General features: G+C 44.4%; 1 protein-coding gene across 1 annotated transcript in view; it reads left to right on the plus strand.

The window, feature by feature from the left end:
* The window catches only part of chd7 (chromodomain helicase DNA binding protein 7), an 86,679-nt gene that overhangs the window by 63,555 nt on the left and 2,267 nt on the right, over nt 1–20,857 (plus strand). Inside the window, exons 24-40 of the mRNA XM_066662354.1 lie at nt 128–333; nt 2,904–3,103; nt 4,096–4,255; nt 5,923–6,012; nt 7,141–7,244; nt 9,970–10,099; nt 10,822–10,879; nt 10,970–11,030; nt 11,644–11,986; nt 12,779–12,987; nt 13,650–14,429; nt 14,791–14,948; nt 15,675–15,902; nt 16,613–16,993; nt 18,592–18,783; nt 19,771–19,911; nt 20,004–20,108. Of these exons, the coding sequence (XP_066518451.1) occupies nt 128–333; nt 2,904–3,103; nt 4,096–4,255; nt 5,923–6,012; nt 7,141–7,244; nt 9,970–10,099; nt 10,822–10,879; nt 10,970–11,030; nt 11,644–11,986; nt 12,779–12,987; nt 13,650–14,429; nt 14,791–14,948; nt 15,675–15,902; nt 16,613–16,993; nt 18,592–18,783; nt 19,771–19,911; nt 20,004–20,108 (3,546 nt within the window). The remainder of the gene's footprint in view (nt 1–127; nt 334–2,903; nt 3,104–4,095; nt 4,256–5,922; nt 6,013–7,140; nt 7,245–9,969; nt 10,100–10,821; nt 10,880–10,969; nt 11,031–11,643; nt 11,987–12,778; nt 12,988–13,649; nt 14,430–14,790; nt 14,949–15,674; nt 15,903–16,612; nt 16,994–18,591; nt 18,784–19,770; nt 19,912–20,003; nt 20,109–20,857) is intronic.

Below are 20,857 nucleotides of genomic sequence, written 5' to 3' on the forward strand. Positions count from 1 at the left end.
ATTGAACATCTAACAATCTTGAACAGCAGCCGCTCTCCAGCTCCCCCACTTCCCATGTTCATGGCTCACTGTGTGGAGGATTGTTACTGTGCTAACATGTGTTCGGTATCTCACGCTCTCTCCTCAGAACACCCTGGTGATCGACACGCCTCGGGTCAGGAAGCAGACTCGGCACTACAGCTCCATGAAGGAGGACGAACTGCTGGAGTATTCAGAGCTGGAGAGCGACTCGGAGGACAAACCTGTTCAAAAACCTCGCAGACCCCAAGATAAAACCCAGGGGTACCCCCGCAGCGAATGTTTCCGGGTGGAGAAAAACCTGCTGGTCTATGGGTGAGCTTTATTTAAACATGTAGAGGAGGGGTGGATATGACGTGACCTTGAAAAGAAACACAGTTCTGATTCTTAATGAAACATCTATGACCTGCTTTGGTCAAAGCCCCACAGCAGCGTTCTCCCCCTGTCTAAACAGCCCTATTCCAAATGCTTTCAGCGCCCATTCTTTTAAATGATGAGTCACTCGCTGTTCACCTCCCAAGCGCACAGAAGTGAGGAGCTCTGGCTTTTAGCCATTTTCGTTTAGTTCGCTTTCTTCTCCATTCTCGTTTACTCATTGTCAGTGCTGTGATTTTGCAGACTGAGGTGAGGGGGCAGTGCCATTCTAAAGTCTCTGCACTTGACATTAGAAGCAAAACAGTATCAGAACGACTTGTTTTATCCAAAGTTTTCTGACTTAAGCAGCTTACAGAAAATTAATGGGTGGTCTTGTTTCAAAGTGTGTGGGTGTAAAAACATTTCTCTTTTAATTATAGTGATTTATCACATAAGTGCCAATCAGGAAGTGTTAAAACCTGCGTTAAGTCTCTGGGCACAATGATATTAATTCAGTATTTAACACAGCATACATTTTAAATCTCATAATAGAGATGAAATTATAATGTTGATTTTTTTTTTTTTTTTATTAATAATAAATTATTATTACTAATGATACCCACAACCTGCTCAGTGAAGTGTATCCTTTATCATAAACCTCGTTAAACACAATCAGGCATCTACAAAAGTACCAGATCTGTGAGGAAGATGCTGCCCTCAAATATAAACTGAACAAGAAAAAAATGCCACACCAGCTTTATCTCCAAATGTCCTCTTCCTTGTCCCAGTTCCACACACACCAGCCCCCTTGCCCCACCTCCACTCAGCCTTTTCCAGGCCATGTCCCTCAGTTCCTCTGATAAAGCCTCGAGCCAAAGCGCTCCATGGAAACGGTCCCAAAAAGTCCGTCCCAACGCCATGAGACAGGAATATTCCTGCCTCGTTTCATCGCCACCCAAACACCGCCTCCTCTCATTTTCTGCTCTGGACGAGATACCTGGAAGCCCCTCTCTCTCTCGTCTCCAACTCAGTCTAATGGCAGGTTTGTGCTGTGTGAAGATTATCACAGTAACCGCAACTCAGCAGTGGTTAAACTTTTGCTTATCACGCTTCTGTGGTCAAACCCTGCCACTGTTTCCATACAGTACATACCGGGTACTGCTACTGTTTCAGTACAGGCTTTGAGCTCTGTGCTCGTCTTTGTTTTCTGAGGATAGACACAGATGTCATTTAAATGTGATTTTAAAAAATCAGGGGCTGCATTTATTTTAATGTCTTTGTCATTATTTTTGTCTCGTAAAGAAACAGAAAAGTCAGCGAAAGTTTAGGAGGACAGAGACAGGGTGGATCGAATCCTCTGACTCCACCATACGCAACGTTCTACCCAGTGCAGGAGTCTGATGCCTGGTGTAAAAGATCTGGGTGGTTAGCATTCTCCTCCAAGTGCGTTGATCTGTCCAGTGCTGCTGTGTTTTGAGAAGCAGCAGCAGGAAGTCTGTACGTAAACCACTGTTATCTCACGTTGGTTAGTGGGCTTAACACGCAGTTAATCAAGGGGGAAGCCTCAGATCTGTCTGATAACCACAGCTCACTGCACATGGCGCTTCAGGCCAGTGCCGCTGCTGTTATTATTATTATTAATAATAATAATAAATGCCCTCCCTTCTTCCCTTCCGCACTGTGATGTCTGGACCCCTTGACTACACTCAGTAAATTGGATCCACCACATCTGAAGCCTTTGAAGCACTGGAATCTCTCTTTCAGTCTTTGTCTCCTTTTATCTGTCCTGTCTGTCTCCCTCATATCGTTCTCTCTCCCGTTTTTTTTTTTTTTTTCCCCCTTATCTATTTCTCTTCCTGTCTGTCTGTCTCTATTATCGTTCTCCTTCCTGCCCATCTCTTTCCTTCTTGTCTTGATATTGAGTGTTTGCCTCTCTGCTCCCTCTCTCCCTTTCTACCCCCAAAACCCACCCATACACTCCAGATACCCCCTGGGGCAGAGCTCTCTTCTACTCTAAGTCTGAGAGCTGCCTCCATTAAATAACGAGGGCAGTGGGTCTCCACGCCGTGGTCACTGACTGGTCCAGTGAGTTGAGTCTCCACTTGTTTGGTAGATGCTTCCTCACGTCACTCCTCATTTGCATAAATTTGAGCTGAACATTTTCGCCTCACTCTGAAGGCTCATTTTGTGCCACTTCTCATCACTCCATGTCGACCTCTTGATCTCTGGCAGTGTGCATTCGTCACTGAACTGTCAACGAAAAATCCATCAGACATTTCCACAACTGTAAGGGTAGAATAGCGTTCAGACTGCTGTTTATCACTGGACAGATGAACACGCTTGGAGGAGAACACTAACGGCCCTGCTCTAACGGGTCCCTGCAATGGCTGAGCCATTGATTAGCTTTCAGAATCATTGATTGCTTGTGCAACAGCTTCTTGGCCCTGCAATTCAGATGTATCTGAAGATATCTTTATTTATAAAGCCCTTACTGACACCCCCATTTCTCTCCCCCATTTTTTTTTTCCCAGCTGGGGTCGCTGGAGAGAGATACTGTCTCATGGCCGATTTAAACGTCCATTACGGGAGCGAGACGTGGAGCTGATCTGCCGAGCGCTACTGGCCTACTGTCTGCTGCACTACAGAGGAGACGAGAACATCAAGAGCTTCATCTGGGACCTCATCACGCCCACAGAGGATGGGCAGAGTCGCACGCTCTCCAACCACTCCGGTGAGCATAGAGTGGTCTCATTGAAACCATCAGTTTAAGAAGATTCAAGTTCTGTTTTCATACACAGGGAAATCCTTGATTCTTAATCCTCCCAGACCCAAGCTCATTACTCGAACCCTGCCCACACATCTGATCTTTGTGTAGAGCTTTTCCTGTGGGATACACACTGCAGAAAAAACAGGCATGTCTTAATATTTAGTAAATGAAGCTCTTGCGGTCATATGGATACCAGTTGGTATGGTGACGTTTTCAGCCAAAAACACTTTGTGTAAAACTCAGAGGGAGTTTCCTCCCCGTTTGCTGCTGTCCCGTCGGTTTGCACTGGAAACCCAGTATCTGTAAATGGGGGGGGGGGGGTCTTTCGGTCCAGTATGCTAGGCTCTCTCAAAGAGACACTGTCTGGAGGTTTTTAGACACGGAGAGACTCCAAGCGCTGTTGCTCTATTCCTGTTCTATAAGGGTGGGGGTAACACTGACTTATTTTTGCTGTTTCGGATCACTTAAGGTGGAAATGTCTCCAAACTCTGGAGAAGGCAAACTGCGTTACTGACAGTGTTACAAAACTGAACGAGTCGAGTTTCAAATGAATTTCTGTGGTAATTCAAACAGTGAACAAAATCTTAGAAAAGTTACACTTCAGCTACATAGTGTTTTTTCTCCTTAAACACACCACTCCACCTTAAGATGTTTAGCTTCTGAATGCGTTCACCCACAATTATAGACGTCCTGTTTAATACGCTCTCAATCACTAACAGTTGAAGTCCCCGTATTTAAATCTTCTAAACCCAAGCTCTTGCATACTTTTGGAATATTATCTATCAATATCCATAATATCTCCAACAAGAGAACAAATTCATCACATGCTTCTGCAGTGCGTTTTCCCGATAGAGCTCTTAATGAATGCAGCGACCAACAAATTATTCTCACTTGCTTAATTTTTAGGTTAATCTTTTTTAATAATTGGACAGTTGTTGGATTATATCTGTCTGTAGGTCTCTCTGCTCCTGTTCCTCGAGGGCGTAAAGGTAAAAAAGGCAAGCTGCCGGTGGCCCAGCCTCACATGCCCCAGGCAGACTGGCTGAGCGACTGTAATCCTGACGTCCTGCTGCAGGAGGACAGCTACAAGAGACACCTCAAACACCACTGCAACAAGTAAGAGCCTAGATTGACACATGCTCTTTATTTCTGTTCCAATTTTCAGTGATGAGGACAGCTACAGTGTTCAGATCTACAGAGCAGTTCTGGTTCTCAACATCCTGAACCTCTGTGGGTGTTTGGGTTTATTTAAAAGGACACATTCTCAATCCAAAATCTGGTTATGATCAGTTTAAGCGCAGTGTGAAAGTATGCATTGTGCATAAGGTATGATCAAAATCACATCTCATGAATCTGATTACTTTGAGCCTTTTAGAGCTGTTTTTGGTGATCAGGTCACATTCTGATTTCGCTCATCCCACATGAAAAGCCAGGTGTATAAACACCCACAAGACACCCACAGCCTAGTCCCCGCCCATTGCAGATGATACCCTACCTGTTTTAAATGTTTATTCCAGAGGTATGGGAGTCTGTGACAAACGGTGTTTATAGACAGGTAGAGGAAGGAAAACTGAAAGGCTGAACGCTGTGGTGTGAAGTCGGATTTCAATCCAGCCCAGTGTGAAATCCAAATAAGGATCTGGTCCAAATTTGAGATGAGAGTTTCTCCCTTACTTCACCTGGGTCACCCCACGCTGTCTGTTGTCCCTCACTGGCACCATGCTGTCGTCCCTCACACACCCTGCGCTGTTTTCCCTCCCCTTTGTTTTGAGAGGCCTCTCTGATTTCATTTGATAAATAATTTCTGCTGCCAGCGCTCCATTGTTGGGTCTCGCCCGGAGTGGGAGGGAGGGGGCGCGCTGCTGGCCGTCTGTCTTACTGTCTTACGTTTTTCTCGCTCTGTCGCTCACTCTCACTTTGTTGCTTGCCCACTCACTTCTGCCTTCTCTGTGTCTGTTTCATTCTCTTTTCTTCTTTCTTCTGCTCTCTCTTCTCTCACCATAATTTTTTTAAACTCTCTTGTTTCACTCTCACTACTATCTAGAGAAAGGCAGATCAATAATTTAAGAGAAAGACTTGGAGAAAGAGAGCAGAGAGACATTGAGGGAGATGGAGCCAGAAGAGAGACTGTTGAAGTAATAGATGGAATGATGGGAGGGAGTGAGATGGGAGAGTGAAAGTGCAGGAGAAATCGAATATGGTAGAGAGAGGCTGGGTGGATGAAGGAGAGAGATGGAGAACAGGATGCATATGAGGGAGAGTGAGATAGAGAGGAGGGAGGGAGAGAGTGGCGGGCGTTTCTCCCCCGTGCTGCAGCGGCGTGGTGCCAGGCCAGGTGCCAGCCGCGCAGACCTGTTGGAACCGGGTGAAAGACACACACACACACACACACAGAGGTGATTATGTGGTGCCATCTGTCAGGCGTGGAGGCTGGCGTGCGGCGAGGCTAATCAGCGCTGGCAGAATGATGGATGAACCGCCGCTCACGCCAACCAAACACTGCTGCTCCACCACTGTCTCTCTCTCTTTCTCTCTCTCTCTCTCTGTCTTTTTCTTGTGTGTCTGTCTCTCTCTCATCTATCTCAGGTTCTGTTTTGGTCTTTCACTGTCCTCCAACTTGTTTTTCCTTCTGCCCCCCACCCCACCCCCTTCTCTCTCTGACTTTGCGCCTGTGTCCCTCTTTTGTACTCTCCCTCTTCTCTTTTCAGGCTGTAAGCTATTCTGACCCTCTTTCTTCTGTCCTCCCTCTTTTTCACTTGTTTTTCTCTCCCTGTCTTTTTTAGAGTGTTGCTGAGGGTGCGTATGCTGTATTATCTGAGACAGGAAGTCGTCGGAGACCTGGCAGACCGCATCCTGGAGGGAGCGGATTCAAGGTTGGTCTCTCTCTCTCTCTTTCTCTCTCCTGCTGTTATCTCTGCTCTCCTTCCATCACCTTCTCCTCCTCCCCCTCCCTCTCTCTCTCACCCAGATGTGCATGCATGGATAATGTGCAGACGTGCCTGCCATGCTGATGCTCTCGAGGACTTGACTGAAGTTTTAATTGAGTGTGTGTGTGGAGAAAAGATGGTGGTGGCTCAGATCTATTGGCCACGATCACTTTGGCTCTGAACTCCCAGAATGTACCACTTTACAATAAAGGGTTTTTGCGTGGTTTAAAAATTGTGATATTTGAAATGTTGCAAATTTATTAGTATGTGTCTGGTCCACCTTAAATTGTGCTGTAGTTATTCTGGAATCTCTGTACTCATAGATGCACCAGTTACAGCCTTGTGCCGCCAGTCCACCTTAAATGATTCACTAGTTCACTACTGCATCCAGTTGACCTTGAACATTGCTCAGTTTTTTTTTTCTGGTGCCTTTGTTTATCTTAAATTATGCCCTAGCTACAATCTGGTGCCTGCAATCCACATTAAATGTTGCAGCAGTTACATTCTGTTGCTTCCAGTCCATCTTAAGTGATTGACAGGTTATGGTCACTTAAGGTCTACTGCATTCAGTCTACCTTAAACATTTGCTAAAATTTTCTTATGTCTGTGTAAATGTTATAATGATGAAGTTAATGATGTTAATTAACTCCTTGTTTAACCCTTTATAAACCCCACTTTTATAAAGTGTGATCCTGTTTTGGAGTGGTAGTGATGTAGATCATTTCTTAATAAACATGTTATAAATGCAGTTTGGGAGCACAGCCTGAGCTCAGTGAGATGTTAACGGCCACGTTTCCTGCCAGCTGTTGGTGGACATTACTCCCCTTCTTAGATTATTCATCGCATCTCTGGCTTAATCACACTTCCTGTGTTTGTTTACCTCGCTCTCTCTCTCTTTTCCCCTCCCTCTCTCCTCCCCCCTCGCTTGCTCTCTCTCTCTCTCCTCCCCCCTCGCTTGCTCTCTATGCATCTGTTTCCATCTCTCTATCTCTGTCTATCCCTCTCTCTATCTGTCTATCCTCTCCCCTCTCTTCAACTATCCATCTCTATCTATCCCTCTCTCTCTCTCTCTAGTGAGCTGGATGTGTGGATCCCTCAGCCGTTCCACGCAGAGGTCCCGGCAGATTGGTGGGACCAGGAGGCTGACAAGTCCCTCCTCATCGGTGTCTTCAAACACGGTAAGGACAGAAGCTGTAGCAGGTCACGACACGCACGTGTGCGCACACGTCCCTGGTCCTTATACTCGTCTGTTCTGAAAATACCTTGTGCAACTCTGAAAAATGTCCCCCTAATGCTTTGAGTGTATGCCTTCAGAAAACACAGGTTTGTTGATACACAGTTAGACCCTGCCCTGTGCCCGAGCCTGCCAATCAGAACAGAGCTCATCTACATGTCACTTTTAGGCTTACTGACTGCTGTCAAATAGTAGGAGATGCCATAGCCATCCGTAATATCCGTGAGAGTATAATTAGCCTTGTGTCTGAGTCTGTTAGTAAACATGACAGGGCAGTTGGTGTTCTCTTCCAAACGTGTTGAGCTGCTGCTGTTAGGATTGTTGTTTTTTTGCAGCAGTGAAGTGGCGCCAAGTTTCACTCTCCCAGCTTGGTAGCATTCAGACTACATCTGGGCGGGAACTAGTGCTGGGTGATGAGCAGCGTTTTTCTTTGGTATGAGCTGCTCGAGTCACATGGTCCACCTCCGTGTTTAGGTTCTCCTTCATGTGGCAGATTGGATGGGTCAGAGTCATGAGTACAGCGGAGTAGTGTGGTTTTAAAGGTACAGTACATGAACCCACAGTGGGGACATATTAACAGAATAAACAATGAATGCCTATATCAATATAATTGATATAGGCAAGAGTACATCGATTAGACATTCTGAATGATGATTTTGATGATTAATTGCCCAGCCCTAGTTGGAAATGCTAAAATTAATGACTTCATAATAGACCTCGAGAGGAATGTAAACACAGGGAAAATGTGATACACTGGCTCTTTAAAGTGAGAGAGGGAGAGAAATGTCAGCGGTTCTCTGGTAACGATGTTAAATGTAGTAATAGGCACTTTTTTGTTTTCAATAACAGCCTCCGACTCTCACAGCTGCCATTTAATCTGGACGAGTGGCTTCTGAGTGAGAGGCTCTCTTGCTTTTGCGCTCTCTCCCTCACTACAGTTTTTTTGTCTTCTCTTCATCACTCTCTGTTCTATATTCATTTCGTCTTTTGCCCCTCTTCTATCTCTCTCATTCCTTCTTTCTCTCCCCTTTTCAATTTTCCTTTCTCCTATCCTCTTTCCATCCTGCCTCTTTCTCTTCCTTGCTCTCACTCTTCTTTCCCTCCTCTTTCTACTTCTCTCCCTTTTTCCTCATGCTCTTGCCATTGCCTCCTAATTCCCTATGTTCAGCTATGCCTTGCTCTTTCCTTTCCTTCTTTCCCCTCTTCCTGTTCTCTCTCTCTCTCTCTCAGTGCAGCCTCGTTAGCTCTGCCCCCAACACATACACGCGTGTACAACAGGAGCCTGTTTTTAATCATAATCCCGATTGCGAGGGGAGGTCTCGGGAGGAAGCGGCAAAAAAGAGGGAGTGGAGGAAGGAAGAATAGAGGGAAGAGCGGAGGGAAGGAAAGAGTGATGGCCCATAAACCCCCTCGTGATTACAGTTTGGCTGGGGCCGAGCGGCAGTTAGGAACAATGTGTCACTGCATAAATCCTAATTGAAATGTGATGTTTAGGCAGGAGAGGGGGAGGAGAGGGAGAAAAGGGAGAGCATGGGGGAGGAAGGGAGGGTAAAATCAGCAGCTCTCCGCTGAAGTGGGTCCAGTCTGCTGCTCCTCTCCCCCGCAGAGCCTCAGCCTCAAATCTGTTCCGCTTCCACAGTTTCAACTGGCGCTTTCCTTCTCTGTTGCACTCGTTTACCACAGGCTCCCTTGCTTTTCCTTCCTCCTTTTTTCTTTCCTCTTGATTTTTAGTCCCCTCTTTATTCTGATAGATTTCTAGTTTTGTGCATGTGCAACGGATGTTGGCGATGTTTTGTGTGGCCTTTTTTTAAATTAATTTATTTATTTTAATTAAATATTTCCTGCTCATGTATCTCTTTATTGCTCCTATCCAAAGAGACATGTTTCTCGAATATTTCCTTCATAAGTAATTTTGGAGCGTTTCTATTGGTCCTTTTACCGTGACATTTACACACAGTGTGTGAAGGACAGCTGCTGTGTTCAAACGATGTAGTAAACTAAACACCCACACACATGGAGATGCATGTTTTTCTTTGGACAGTAAGGCAGCTCCTCCCTCAGAGGTGGCTGGACCCTTACGGTAGGAGGTGGAGCTTAAGCATGTGGGTGGGGCAGTGACCCTGACTATGGACAGTGGAGGCAGAGCCATCAGCTCTGACCGTGGTTCACCACACTTTCTGCTGGCTGCTTCTCGCCAGCCTCTATAATCAGTTCTGTGGTCCAGGGGGGTCTCCAAACGCTGAGCCGCTTCAGGGCTGTGAGGTGGGCGGAGGGATGGAGATGGAGACCCGTTCTCCTGCACTGAGAGCTAGGTTCCTGAAGGGGGAGTCACACCTAAGCTTCCAGCCTCTCCATCGCTGCTCATTTGGGCGGTTAATCAAACATCTTTCCATCCTTCCCTCGCTCCACTCAGCAAACCACCTTTTCTTTCTTTCTCTCTATTCCTCCCTTTCTGGATCTCTCTCTCCTTCTCTCTGCATCTTTCACTCTGTCACTCTATCCCTCTCAGAATCTGTCTCCCTCTCTGCTTCTTTCTTACACTTTCTCTCTTAAAATCTATATTTGTCTTTCCTTTTCTCTATATATTATGTCTCCTCCTTTTTGTTTACCTTTAAGTGAACTAGTTTGACCTTGAGTCTGTAATTAAATGTTCTCCCTCTCTCTCTCAGGTTATGAGAAGTATAACTCCATGCGTGCTGATCCCTCGTTGTGTTTTCTGGAGAGGGTGGGGATGCCTGATGCCAAAGCCATCGCGGCCGAGCAGAGGGGAGCGGACATGGTGGCAGATGGTGTCGAGGGGTAAATTTGGCCCAGAATCACAGTCTCAGCGAGAGGGACTTTACTCTCTCTCTCTCTCTCTCTCTCTCTCTCTCTCTCTCTCTCCTTTGTTCTGACTTTCTTGCTGAAGTAGGGGTGGATGATGATGATGACAACAATGTACCACAATACATACACATATTCTACAGTGATGCAGCAGAGTTAGAACTTCCATTCCACCTTAAATGAGACATAGATTTCTTCCTGACACAAGCTTCTTCATAAAATTGGTCTTACTACCTTAAATTACTTGGCAGGTATGTCAGAACACCCAAGTTTCTTCAAGAAATTTTTCTTACCACATTAAATGACATGTGATAAAATGCTACTCTTTAATCATTTAAGGAAGAAAGAACCTTCTATCAGTCATTTCATCCCACCTTAAATGAGGCAGCAGTTGATTTCTTGAGCCTGAATCTGCTTTTTCTTTCCACCTTAAGGCCACAGATCACTATATAGACATTTATTTATCCTAAAAGAATTTAACACTTGCACTATTTAAAGTGGAAATTCTAATGCATATTGTTCTTTATGGGATTCCACCTTTTAATGACTCATCTTGACACCTAAGCCTAATAAAATTACTCTGTTCACTTGCTGCTTTATATTACTCACCTCCACCCACCCAGCAGTGGCTTGAATCTTGTGACTGATGGGAGCAATCTGTGAGATTATATATAGATGATTTTGTTTCTTTCCCACAGTGAGGACGAAGACCCTGAGTACAAACCCATGCGGATGCCTTTCAAAGACGATCTGGACGTGAGTTTATACAATCTTCATCCTCAGATACTTCACAGATCGTTTTTTTACATTAACTCGGTGACAACATTGCTGTTTATTATTCTCCAGGACTTCACCAACTCACCGCTGGATGATAAAGAGGAGACGATGGACATTGAGGGAGAAGAAGGTATTTTCATCTCTGTTGTCTTATGTCACGTCTGGGTCCGCGGTCATTTCCGTGTCATCCTGTGTGAGACGTGTCCACTTGCTGTGATGTTATAAGTGTTTAATAAGGCTGTTTTGTACTGAAATGGATCTAAAATGCAGGAGCACTGATGACAGAAGTGCTGCAAAGCTTTGCAGTTTGTAAGGGTATATAAAAGGTGCATGTTGGGGATTTATTGGGCTTGTTAAAGTAACAGTAGAAAGAATTATTACCTTAATTACAGCTTCAAAATCATTGAGGTTCAACTGAGCTGTAATAGGAAGAATGGAGCTTTTGTCTTTGCTACTCCAGGCTTAGCACTGCAGAAACTACACTATGTAACTTTTCGAGGAGGGTAGGAAACCACCCTTCTCTCTTGATTTTAGTTTCGAATTGGGTATGAAATCAGATATAGGAGATTTCATTGCCAATGTTTTCTGTTAAGCAAATGATTTCAATCAGACATACTTTAAGATTGGTTTATTCTCGCCGTCATGTTGAAACCTAAACATTGTATGTTTAAAATCACGATTAGACGGGTTACGAAGGTCTTTTCACACTGCCTGTGAACCTAAAAGATTCTCTGTTGTCTCAGTTGCTGCAAAATCTGGAGAGAACGGAAAATCAGGGAAGCTTTACTGGCCCCCAGCCTCTGCACTGACGGCTCGTCTCCGCCGCCTCATCACTGCATACCAGCGCAGCCACAAGAGGGAGCAGCTGAGGCAGGAGGCTTTGACCAAACCAGACGGACGACGACGACGACGTCACCGTGACGACATCCTCGCCATGGTCACAGAGGGTGGGGCTTTCGGACAGGACATGGCGCCGACGGCTTTCCTGGCAGACAGTGGCTCCTTCCTGAAAAGTTCACCGTTCCTTCCTGAGAGCGCCGCCCTGCTGGCTGATGGGGCTGCCTACTACAAAGAGAGGAGACAGAGGTGATGCTTTGGAGAATAATAGATTATTCTGCTCTTAAGAATATAGCTTCAAAACACCTAAACTTCAAATAATTTTGTCCACCTTAAATGAGGCAGCAGTAACATCCTGACGCTTAAGCTTAATAGATTTTGCTTTCTTCCTTAACTGAGGTAGCAGTTACATCTTGAAACGAAACCTGAGGTTTTTCTTTTTGCCTTAAGTGAGGCAAAAAGAAAGTGAGCTCCATATCACAAGAGTGAGGAGAGGGGGATAATATATTGTGGAACTCTTCTGAAGGCCATTGATGCCCTAAATGTAGCTCAAGTCCAGCAGCTCCTCTGATATCACTGCAGACTGGTGCAGAGCTGCTACAGAGCACCGCTAGGCCCAAATGGGATTGGGCCTAACAATTGTCAGGGCTTGAATACTGGTGTTTATTAAATTTAATATAGCGAGACATCTCAAAATAAAAACTTTCTAGTGGCTTTTAATACGTTAGTGTCTGGTTGCTGTTGGTCATGGTGTTGAATAGGGTGGAGTGATGCTTAGGAATTTGTTCAAAGAGATTGAGGCCACCTTAACCACTTATATGCAGTGCCTAAGAGGTCAATACACATTTGGTTGTGAATGCCTAACCCATCTCCTGTTAAACCCAAGTCTCAGAGCTCTGGGATTCTCCTGCTTTTTTGAGGTCTGAAGCATTCTTTTCAAATTAAGCTGCGATTGAGGTTCTGTGGAGAGCACTTTCTTCCTTGCATTTCACCCGTATGACTTGCTTAACTCCTCCATAACTCCTGCTGTCTGATCTTCAGATGGACCCGGCGAGAGGAGGCAGATTTCTACCGTGTGGTTTCGACATTCGGCGTCGTTTACGACATCCAACATCAGTGCTTTGATTGGACTCAGTTCCGCGCAATTGCTCGTCTGGACAAAAAGACGGATGAGAGCCTGGAGAAATATTACTACGCGTTCGTGGCCATGTGCAAACGCGTCTGCCGCATGCAGGTCAAAGGCGACGCAGGTATGTCCTTCTAAAAGCTGTTTAGTGTGGTTATGTAAGGGATCGTGCACAAAATATATCAAATTAAATGGGAAAATGTTTAGATCTAGACTTGCTATTAGAACCATCATACTTTGTTTTGGAACTATCGCCAGAAGACGTATTAGATGACAATGAGTAGAAAATTATCAGTCTCCTCGGAGAAGCCACAGCCCTGCAAAATAACACAATGGAGAGAAAAAAAATTAAAGAAATTTAATATGGAAACTACATGGAAAATGTAACTGCAAAGTTACATTTAAAAACGGCCATTTTTAATTAAATGGTCCCTAGTTATTTCATATTTTTCATTTGATGTGGTTCCAGTGATCATTTACTTGAAAGAATATTAAATGGTATAGTATTAATCATTTTTGTTGTTTGTGGATATATCTAAATATGTATTCCTGGGAAATTATATATGGACATTAGCAGGTTACTGAAATCCATGCAATGCTTTATAAGATCAGATATTTCTACCTGTTTTATCTTCGAAAGCATGTTTGTACTGTGCACCTGATGATGAAAGAATAAAAAAAAAAACTGTTTTTGAAGGACAGGGTTCTAGATATAGTCGTATGCTTTTTATTTAGGTGCCTTTTGGTCTCAACCTTTTTTCTCTCCACCCTCCACCTCTCTTTCAGCGGATCTGTCTGACCCCAGCCTGATCATCGACCCCATCACAGAGGAGCGAGCCTCTCGGACTCTGTATCGTATTGAGCTTCTGCGGAGGATCAGAGAGCAGGTTCTCCATCATCCTCAGCTGGAGGAGCGTCTCCGCCTCTGCCAGCCGAGCCAGGATCTCCCAGCCTGGTGGGAGCCAGGAAAACATGACCGGGATCTCCTCCGAGGGGCCGCCAAACATGGGGTCAGCCGCACAGACTACCACATCCTCAACGACCCCGAGCTCGGCTTCCTAGAGGCTCACCGCAGATTCACTCAGAATAAGGGAACCGAACTGGCACCTGCCTCAAACCCCCTCACTCCTCAGGCTCTGGTCAAAGAGGATGAACTCAAGGAGGAGCCTGGAGAAAGTGTGGAGAGCAAACTGGAAACTGGAGAAGAGGTGAAGGAAGAAATTAAGGAGGAGATGAGTTCGGAAATACCTGAGCTTCCTAAGGAGGAGGAGGAGCCAAAGCAGCCGGAACTGGAGGAGCCCAAGGAGGAGAAGATGGAGGCAGAAGAACAGGGAGAAGACAAAGTAAAGGAAGAAGTAAAACATGAAGAAAGCTCTATGGAAGCCGATCAAGTGAACAACACGGACGCCGAGCCTGAAACAATCTCTGTCCCAGCTATTGAAGAGCAAGAGGCATCCTCAGGAGACTCTACTGACCCCAAACCAAACACTGACAAAGTCTCGGAGGAGGAGGAAGAGGAGAAGATGGACGAGGATGACAAATCGGAGAAGTCTTCACAAGCAGAAGGTAAAATCAGAGCAGAGGACATGTACATATCAGTGACATGGGTCTTGTATCACACGTTCTCCACAGTGGAACATGGTTCTGGTTCTTAATGAATGGTTCTGGTTCAGAATGCTCGCTTTCAGCGCCTGTTTCTTTAAATAATACTGAGCCGCTCACTGTTCACACCAACCCAAACACACCGCTGTTTTTTCAATTTTTACTAAGTGCTCTTATTTCTCCATGCTCATTGACTGTTTTGCTGCGTTTAACCTTGTCTTTGCGCTCTCACATAAAATACAAATTCACAAAGCTGTCATAAGCAGACCTTGAGGAACAAGGAATTAAATAAAGGACTAATATTGTTGTCTCTGTCTTGTTTCAGCCGGAGGTTCCTCTGAGAGAAAGAACTTTGACGAGGAGAGTAACGCCTCTCTGAGCACAGCTCGAGACGAGACCCGTGACTACTTCGGAGTGGACGACGTCGAGCCTTCTGCGTCTCAGATGTTTGCAGACAGAGCTATGTTCTCCTTCTGGCCAAAGGTTTGTATGGGACAAAACAAAGCTTATTTTTATATTGATCAGAGTTTATGAAAGTTGCTAATCTGTATCCGGTAGCAGAGTTTCCAGTCTGACAGTGTTCACCAAACTTATTAAAGGTGCTATGTATGAGACTGAGGAATATGACTTGAAATTGAATATAGTAAGCAAACCTGTGTTTATTAGTGTATAGTCATGATTGTTATAGTTGCCTTACAATATCCTGTCATGACTTCCTTTACAACAGAGGATGCCATCTTGGATCTTGCTGTATAATGTTTCTAGAGTAGGCCAGAACAGACATCGCAAACACTGGCTCTAGAGCAACTTTCCTTTCTATTAGAGGTGGAGGGGTGGGGGAGGGTCAACTCCAGTTAATTGCCTGCAATTTGCAGCTTTACTACTAAACCTTACACACTGCAGGATCTAGTAAATCTGTATTGAATGTCATCTTTCAGAATTATACACATTTATAGAGGTTTATAACGGCTTATATGGACATTTGTAGCCTTATGCGTCGTTATAAACAGCTAACACTTGTTAGAGTAAGTCTTTATAGAGATTGGTGTATCTTTAAGTAATAGTTGAAAGCAAAGGTAGCAAGTTTATTACAACCGTTGGTTTCTCCTTTTTCCAGGTCCTCTTTTTTTCCTTTGTGTGCTCAGGATTTCATTACAAATGCGTGCGCACACTCACGTTTCCTGCTTCTCTGCTGTGTTTGTATTGCAGGACAGGGTGATGATCAATCGTATGGACAACATCTGTGAAGCGGTCATCAAGGGCAAGTGGCCTTCCAACCGCAGGCAGTTCTTTGACTTCCCGGGGCTGTTGCCTGGTTACGGCACCATGGCAACGGACAGCCCACTGCCCAGGAGGACGCTGGGAGATCTGTCCATGGTGAGCCAAACCAGCTACAGCGGCAGTGAGGACCTCACCCTGTCACCACAGGTCAACAAGGCAAGTCCATCTCCCCACCCCCAGCTTATTTAAACCCCTTCGCAAAAGCCCTTTAATCTGCACTACCTGCCTCTTCAATATTGCTGTGAGCATTTAATGGCAGCTGCATAAACATTATGGCACTTTTCCACTGCACGGTCTGTACTCTGCTTCTCCATCAGGTATTCCTGGTCCTGAAACCGGGTTCTTTTTTTTGTCCGTTCTCTCATGGTTCTTAGCGAGCCGAGTAGAGACTAAACTGCGATGTGTAAACCTGATTGTTCCTAGATTTGTCACTCTACGCCACACAATGAAGACATCCTGGACAAACTCGCCATCTGTAAAATCTCCTGCAACAGCAGAGATCACGTGTTTTTATCCGACTCACGATGACAGCTTGTAAAATTACTGTGGTCTTTTGAAGAGGTTCAAACGTTCCTTCGATCGGTGGCTGACGAAAGAATCCAGCGAGAGCTGAATGCTGCAACAAGGAAGGACCAGATTCTACTGATTTGTCTGAACTGATGAAGGACCTGTGTTCATGACCATGCAGTGGATAAGCGTCATTAATGAGTTTGGATGATTGTTCTGGATCACAGCTCCTTCCACCTCCCTATAGACGACAGTTCCACTTTTTCATAGCTGAATGCTTAGAGGATTTATACCTCACTATTGTGTTTTCCAGCTCTGCTGTAACATCTCTCTACATTTCTTCTGCTTCTCCTCCTCAGGATGAAACTCTGAGTCTGTCCGTTCCCCGGCAGAGGAGACGGAGGAGGAGGAAGGTGGAGATTGAGGCAGAGAGGGCAGCAAAGCGCCGTAACCTGATGGAGATGGTGGCTCAGCTGAGGGAGTCTCACGCTGCTGAGGGTCAGGCACAGGCTATGGACCTGACTAGTGTCCTGCACCCTTCCTCCTCCTCTTCCTCCTCAGCCATGTTTCCCGGATCCCTGAAGGCCCAGATGGAGCTGCTGCAGGCCGGAGGAGCATCCAGACCCAACGGCTCGCTGCTGGAGGCAGAGCTGCCTACTCCCAGGAGGAGAGGACGCAGGAAAAACGTGGAGGGCCTGGAGTTGCTATTCATGGGCAGCAAGCGAGGACGGCTCAATGTGGTACGGCTTTGATTCCTGACAACTTTCTTTGGAGTTTTCTAACAAAATTAGATCTATAACCACCATCTTTAAGACCCTATCATCAGAAGGTTGCTGGTTCAATCCCCAGTGATTCCCAGCCTTTGGTGACTGAGGCGTCCTAGAGCAGTGCTGGCCATATTTGGTTCTCTGGGTGGGTGGGATGGCCCCCGGTTTTCTCCCCGTCTCTGCTCATGGTGTCATGTAGTGTGGGAGTTTGCGGATGATGACAGATCTGGGCAGTTTGCATTCTCCTCCAGTGTGTTTAGTGGTCGAGTTTAAAAAGTTGTTGTTCTTGTGTCTTGGGTAAAGAACGGGTTCTCTTCCGAAGTCCTGAGACAGGGCACTGTGAGTGATCAGGGGGAGGTGAAGACGACTAATAATTGGGTAGAAAGTTGGATAAAAACTTGCAGAAATCAAAATGTATGTGGATAAGTAAATACAAATGTGATCATTCAAATTCCCTATTTTTAGTCTCTGAGGAATATGTGGAAATTTTCAGTTAAATTTGTAGTAATTGTGCAAAGAGAAGAGATTCAAGCTTTTGTCTCATATCATCTGGACTATAGCACTCTATTCTTACCTCAGTCAAGAAGCAGAGAAAAGATCTTAGTCCAAAAGGCCTCTGCTTATCTTTTAATCATAACAAAGCATAGGGAACATCAGCCCAAATGGCTCTGCCGGTGAAATTTTATGAATAATTTTAAGCCCTGGTTCTTCATTATAGGGAATTACATTGTGAAGTTCATTCACGAAAGAATAGCTCCATATATAAGTGTCAGGTCACCCTCTAATCAGGGGCCTCTGGTCGTTCCAAGGATTAAATTGAAGCAAAGCAGGGACTTCTCATGGATCTTCCCTTAAGATCAGGAATTCTGACTTTGCATCCTTTTCTAAGAAATCCCTTAAAACCCACTTTTAATCTAGTGTTTGAGTTAGATCATGAGTAAACATGCTGAACCAGGTTTGTTTGGTGTTTTACAGAATGTAGCTTTTAGACCAGGTTGTAGTGTGCTGTTTCTCTTGTTTTATGATGAAGCACTGTGTACACACTCAGGGGGAAAAAAGATACTGTCACTAAAGGTACAATCCTTGTAATGTACCTTTAAAGATACAGCAGTGGTGTTAAAGTCCAGTTTTGCTCCCTAAAGTCATTAGTCTCTTCTCCAGTAGTAGAGGGGCATATCTGTAATTTTTTATTATAGAACTGTGTAAAATAAAAGAGCAGACTAAAAGTCCTGGAGATGAAATGGGGCGAATGAAATCAATACATCTTTAAAATCTACAATTAATATAGAAGGTTGTTTTGTTCCTAAAGGTACAGTATATGTTCCCTTGAGGGTACCACCACATTGACAGTTTTTCTGACTGTAGAGAGCACTTTGCATGAGAAACGTGCTGAAGTGAAGATGACAGACTACACTAGGGTCATATTTTATGCTTGCCATCTCTAGAGAGAGATATAATGTTAATTCCTGATTTGTTGGATTTGAAAGTTAACTGTCATCAGACGTGAGATTTCAGACGTTCGTGTGACTTTATAATCCCCATCTAATGCTTCTTCTCAACCTGTGTCTCAGGAGAATTCAGACAGGACCAAAGCTTTTGTGGACGGTGCACAGAGACACATTCCAGCTGCAGCAGCGAAGGTGCCCAGCGCTGCAATGGATGACAGCGGCACCAAGCCCGAGGAGGCAGCAAGCTCCAAGGACCTGAGGGAGTGGCTCAGACAAAACCCCAACTACACCATGGACATGCCTGGATACATACCAGTAAGAGATAGAAGAGCACATGTATCACACTGCGACTGGTACTCAGTGCTTCACAGATCAGGAACAGACATGAGTGTGTACAAAGCCGATCCATATTAGAGTTTAAGATGTACCACTTGGATTCTGATTAGGAAGAGTTCCTTAAGCTTTAGTTTTGAGAATCGATCCATTACTAAGTTTTAGGGTGAAAAGGTTCTGACTCGGGGTTGTTGTGGATTAAAACAGGCAGTTTTTATAGTTGGTCCACTTGAGCGCACTCAGAATTGCTCAGGTAACCCCTTAGGCCTCATCCACATTATTAAAATCTTCTTCCATTTTGAAAATCTCCCCGTCCCGACGAATACGAAAATGGCTGCATTCTTATTCCTGTCCAGTAGGGTACCATAGTACCTCTTAAAAAGAGGCATCAAAACCCCATGAAGCATGAACAGGTTTAATCCCAAATCACTTCATACTCCCTATGTAGTGCACTACACAAATCATGAAATTACTGAATCTAGACCTTAACAGTGTATTATATATTTCTAATACACATCATTTGTATTTATTCATATGTGGGAATCTAAAATGTAGTGCTGTCAGTGTGTGTACAGTGTAGTTTGACTGATGTAGTTGACTATAGAGGGAGTGAGAAGCTGTTTCTGTTTCATACAGAGACAGACACGCTGTGACATCAGCTTTCCTCGTCCAGACGTGAACAGAGACGATGGCGTTTTCACAAATCTTCACTTTGGAGACCAATCAGTGACCTACAGCACTGTTTCCATGTTGACAGACCTCAAAAAATCTCTGATTTTCAGTCACTTGCAATTGCAACTACACATTTACATCAGAAGGGTCTCCAAATCCCCAAGATATATAGTGCAGATACATAGTGTAACACATAGTTGGTGTATCCCACCTAAAGTCCCAGACAGTAATGAAATAAAATCTGAGACCACAGAGTCTGGCTGATATCTTATGCCTTGTTGTCTTGTTTATTTGCAGAAGAATGAGGAGCTCCTCCTCTCACAGTTGGCCAAACCGAAGCAGAAGAGACACCGCTGTCGTAACCCAAACAAAATCGACATCAACACTCTGACCGGAGAGGAGAGAGTCCCAGTGGTCAACAAGAGGAACGGGAGAAAGGCAAGTGTCACTACGGGACTTCGGTGGCAGAGTCTGTCGACTCTTCTTTCTTCTTTTTAAAAGTGTTAACATCCTCTCTCTCCTGGTGGCAGATGGGTGGTGCTATGGCTCCTCCGATGAAGGATTTGCCACGCTGGCTGGTGGAGAATCCAGAGTTCTCCGTCTCTCCAGACTGGACCGACATCGTCAAACAATCGGTGAGTAAGACTGTCACAGTAAATACTAGGTGTACAAAGTGTTAGTGTAACATAATTCTCCGGCACTTTTATTTTATAATGACTGTTGCATGGTTTCAAAATGAACAATTATCATTTTATTCAACAATAAATAACCAAAAAAAAGTAGTGTGAAAAGTGAAGAATTTAATGGCTGCTGCTTTCGTTATGAGCTTCATCAGGAAATAGCACTGCAGAAGCATGTGATGGATTTGTTCTCTTCTTGGGGATAACATTGCATCCAAAAATACAAAAGATGGGGATGTCAGTGTTAGAGGTTGGGAACATATCGTATTAATACCTTTTTTGTTGAAGAAAAATTGAAAAAGGTCATTTTTAATACGCGTTGAGAATTTTGAATTACAATTAAATGCTTAAAAAGCCATTACATGGATTTTTTTTTTAATTGTGGCTTTATTTTATATACATTAAAGTAGTATATTAATACGGTTTTAATTTTCCAATTCTAGTATCTGTATATTTTTAAGGATTTGTGTTAAATTCTTTGAGGAGGTGTAACTCTGTTATGCTCTTAATCTTTATATCAGTGACCTAAAATTTTTGAAAACGACTATTTTTTTTATTCCAATATATTGGACAATCGACCACATGTTGACCATATATTGCTGTTGCAGCAGGCGAGTGAGTCTCTCTGCCACAGGCCTCTGCACTGGTTCTGACTCCTGTATGACACTGTTTGGCATATATGCTGTGTGCTTTGTCTGTTAATT

Source organism: Hoplias malabaricus, chromosome 1, assembly GCF_029633855.1.
Source record: "Hoplias malabaricus isolate fHopMal1 chromosome 1, fHopMal1.hap1, whole genome shotgun sequence".
In the NCBI taxonomy this organism is placed as follows: domain Eukaryota; kingdom Metazoa; phylum Chordata; class Actinopteri; order Characiformes; family Erythrinidae; genus Hoplias; species Hoplias malabaricus.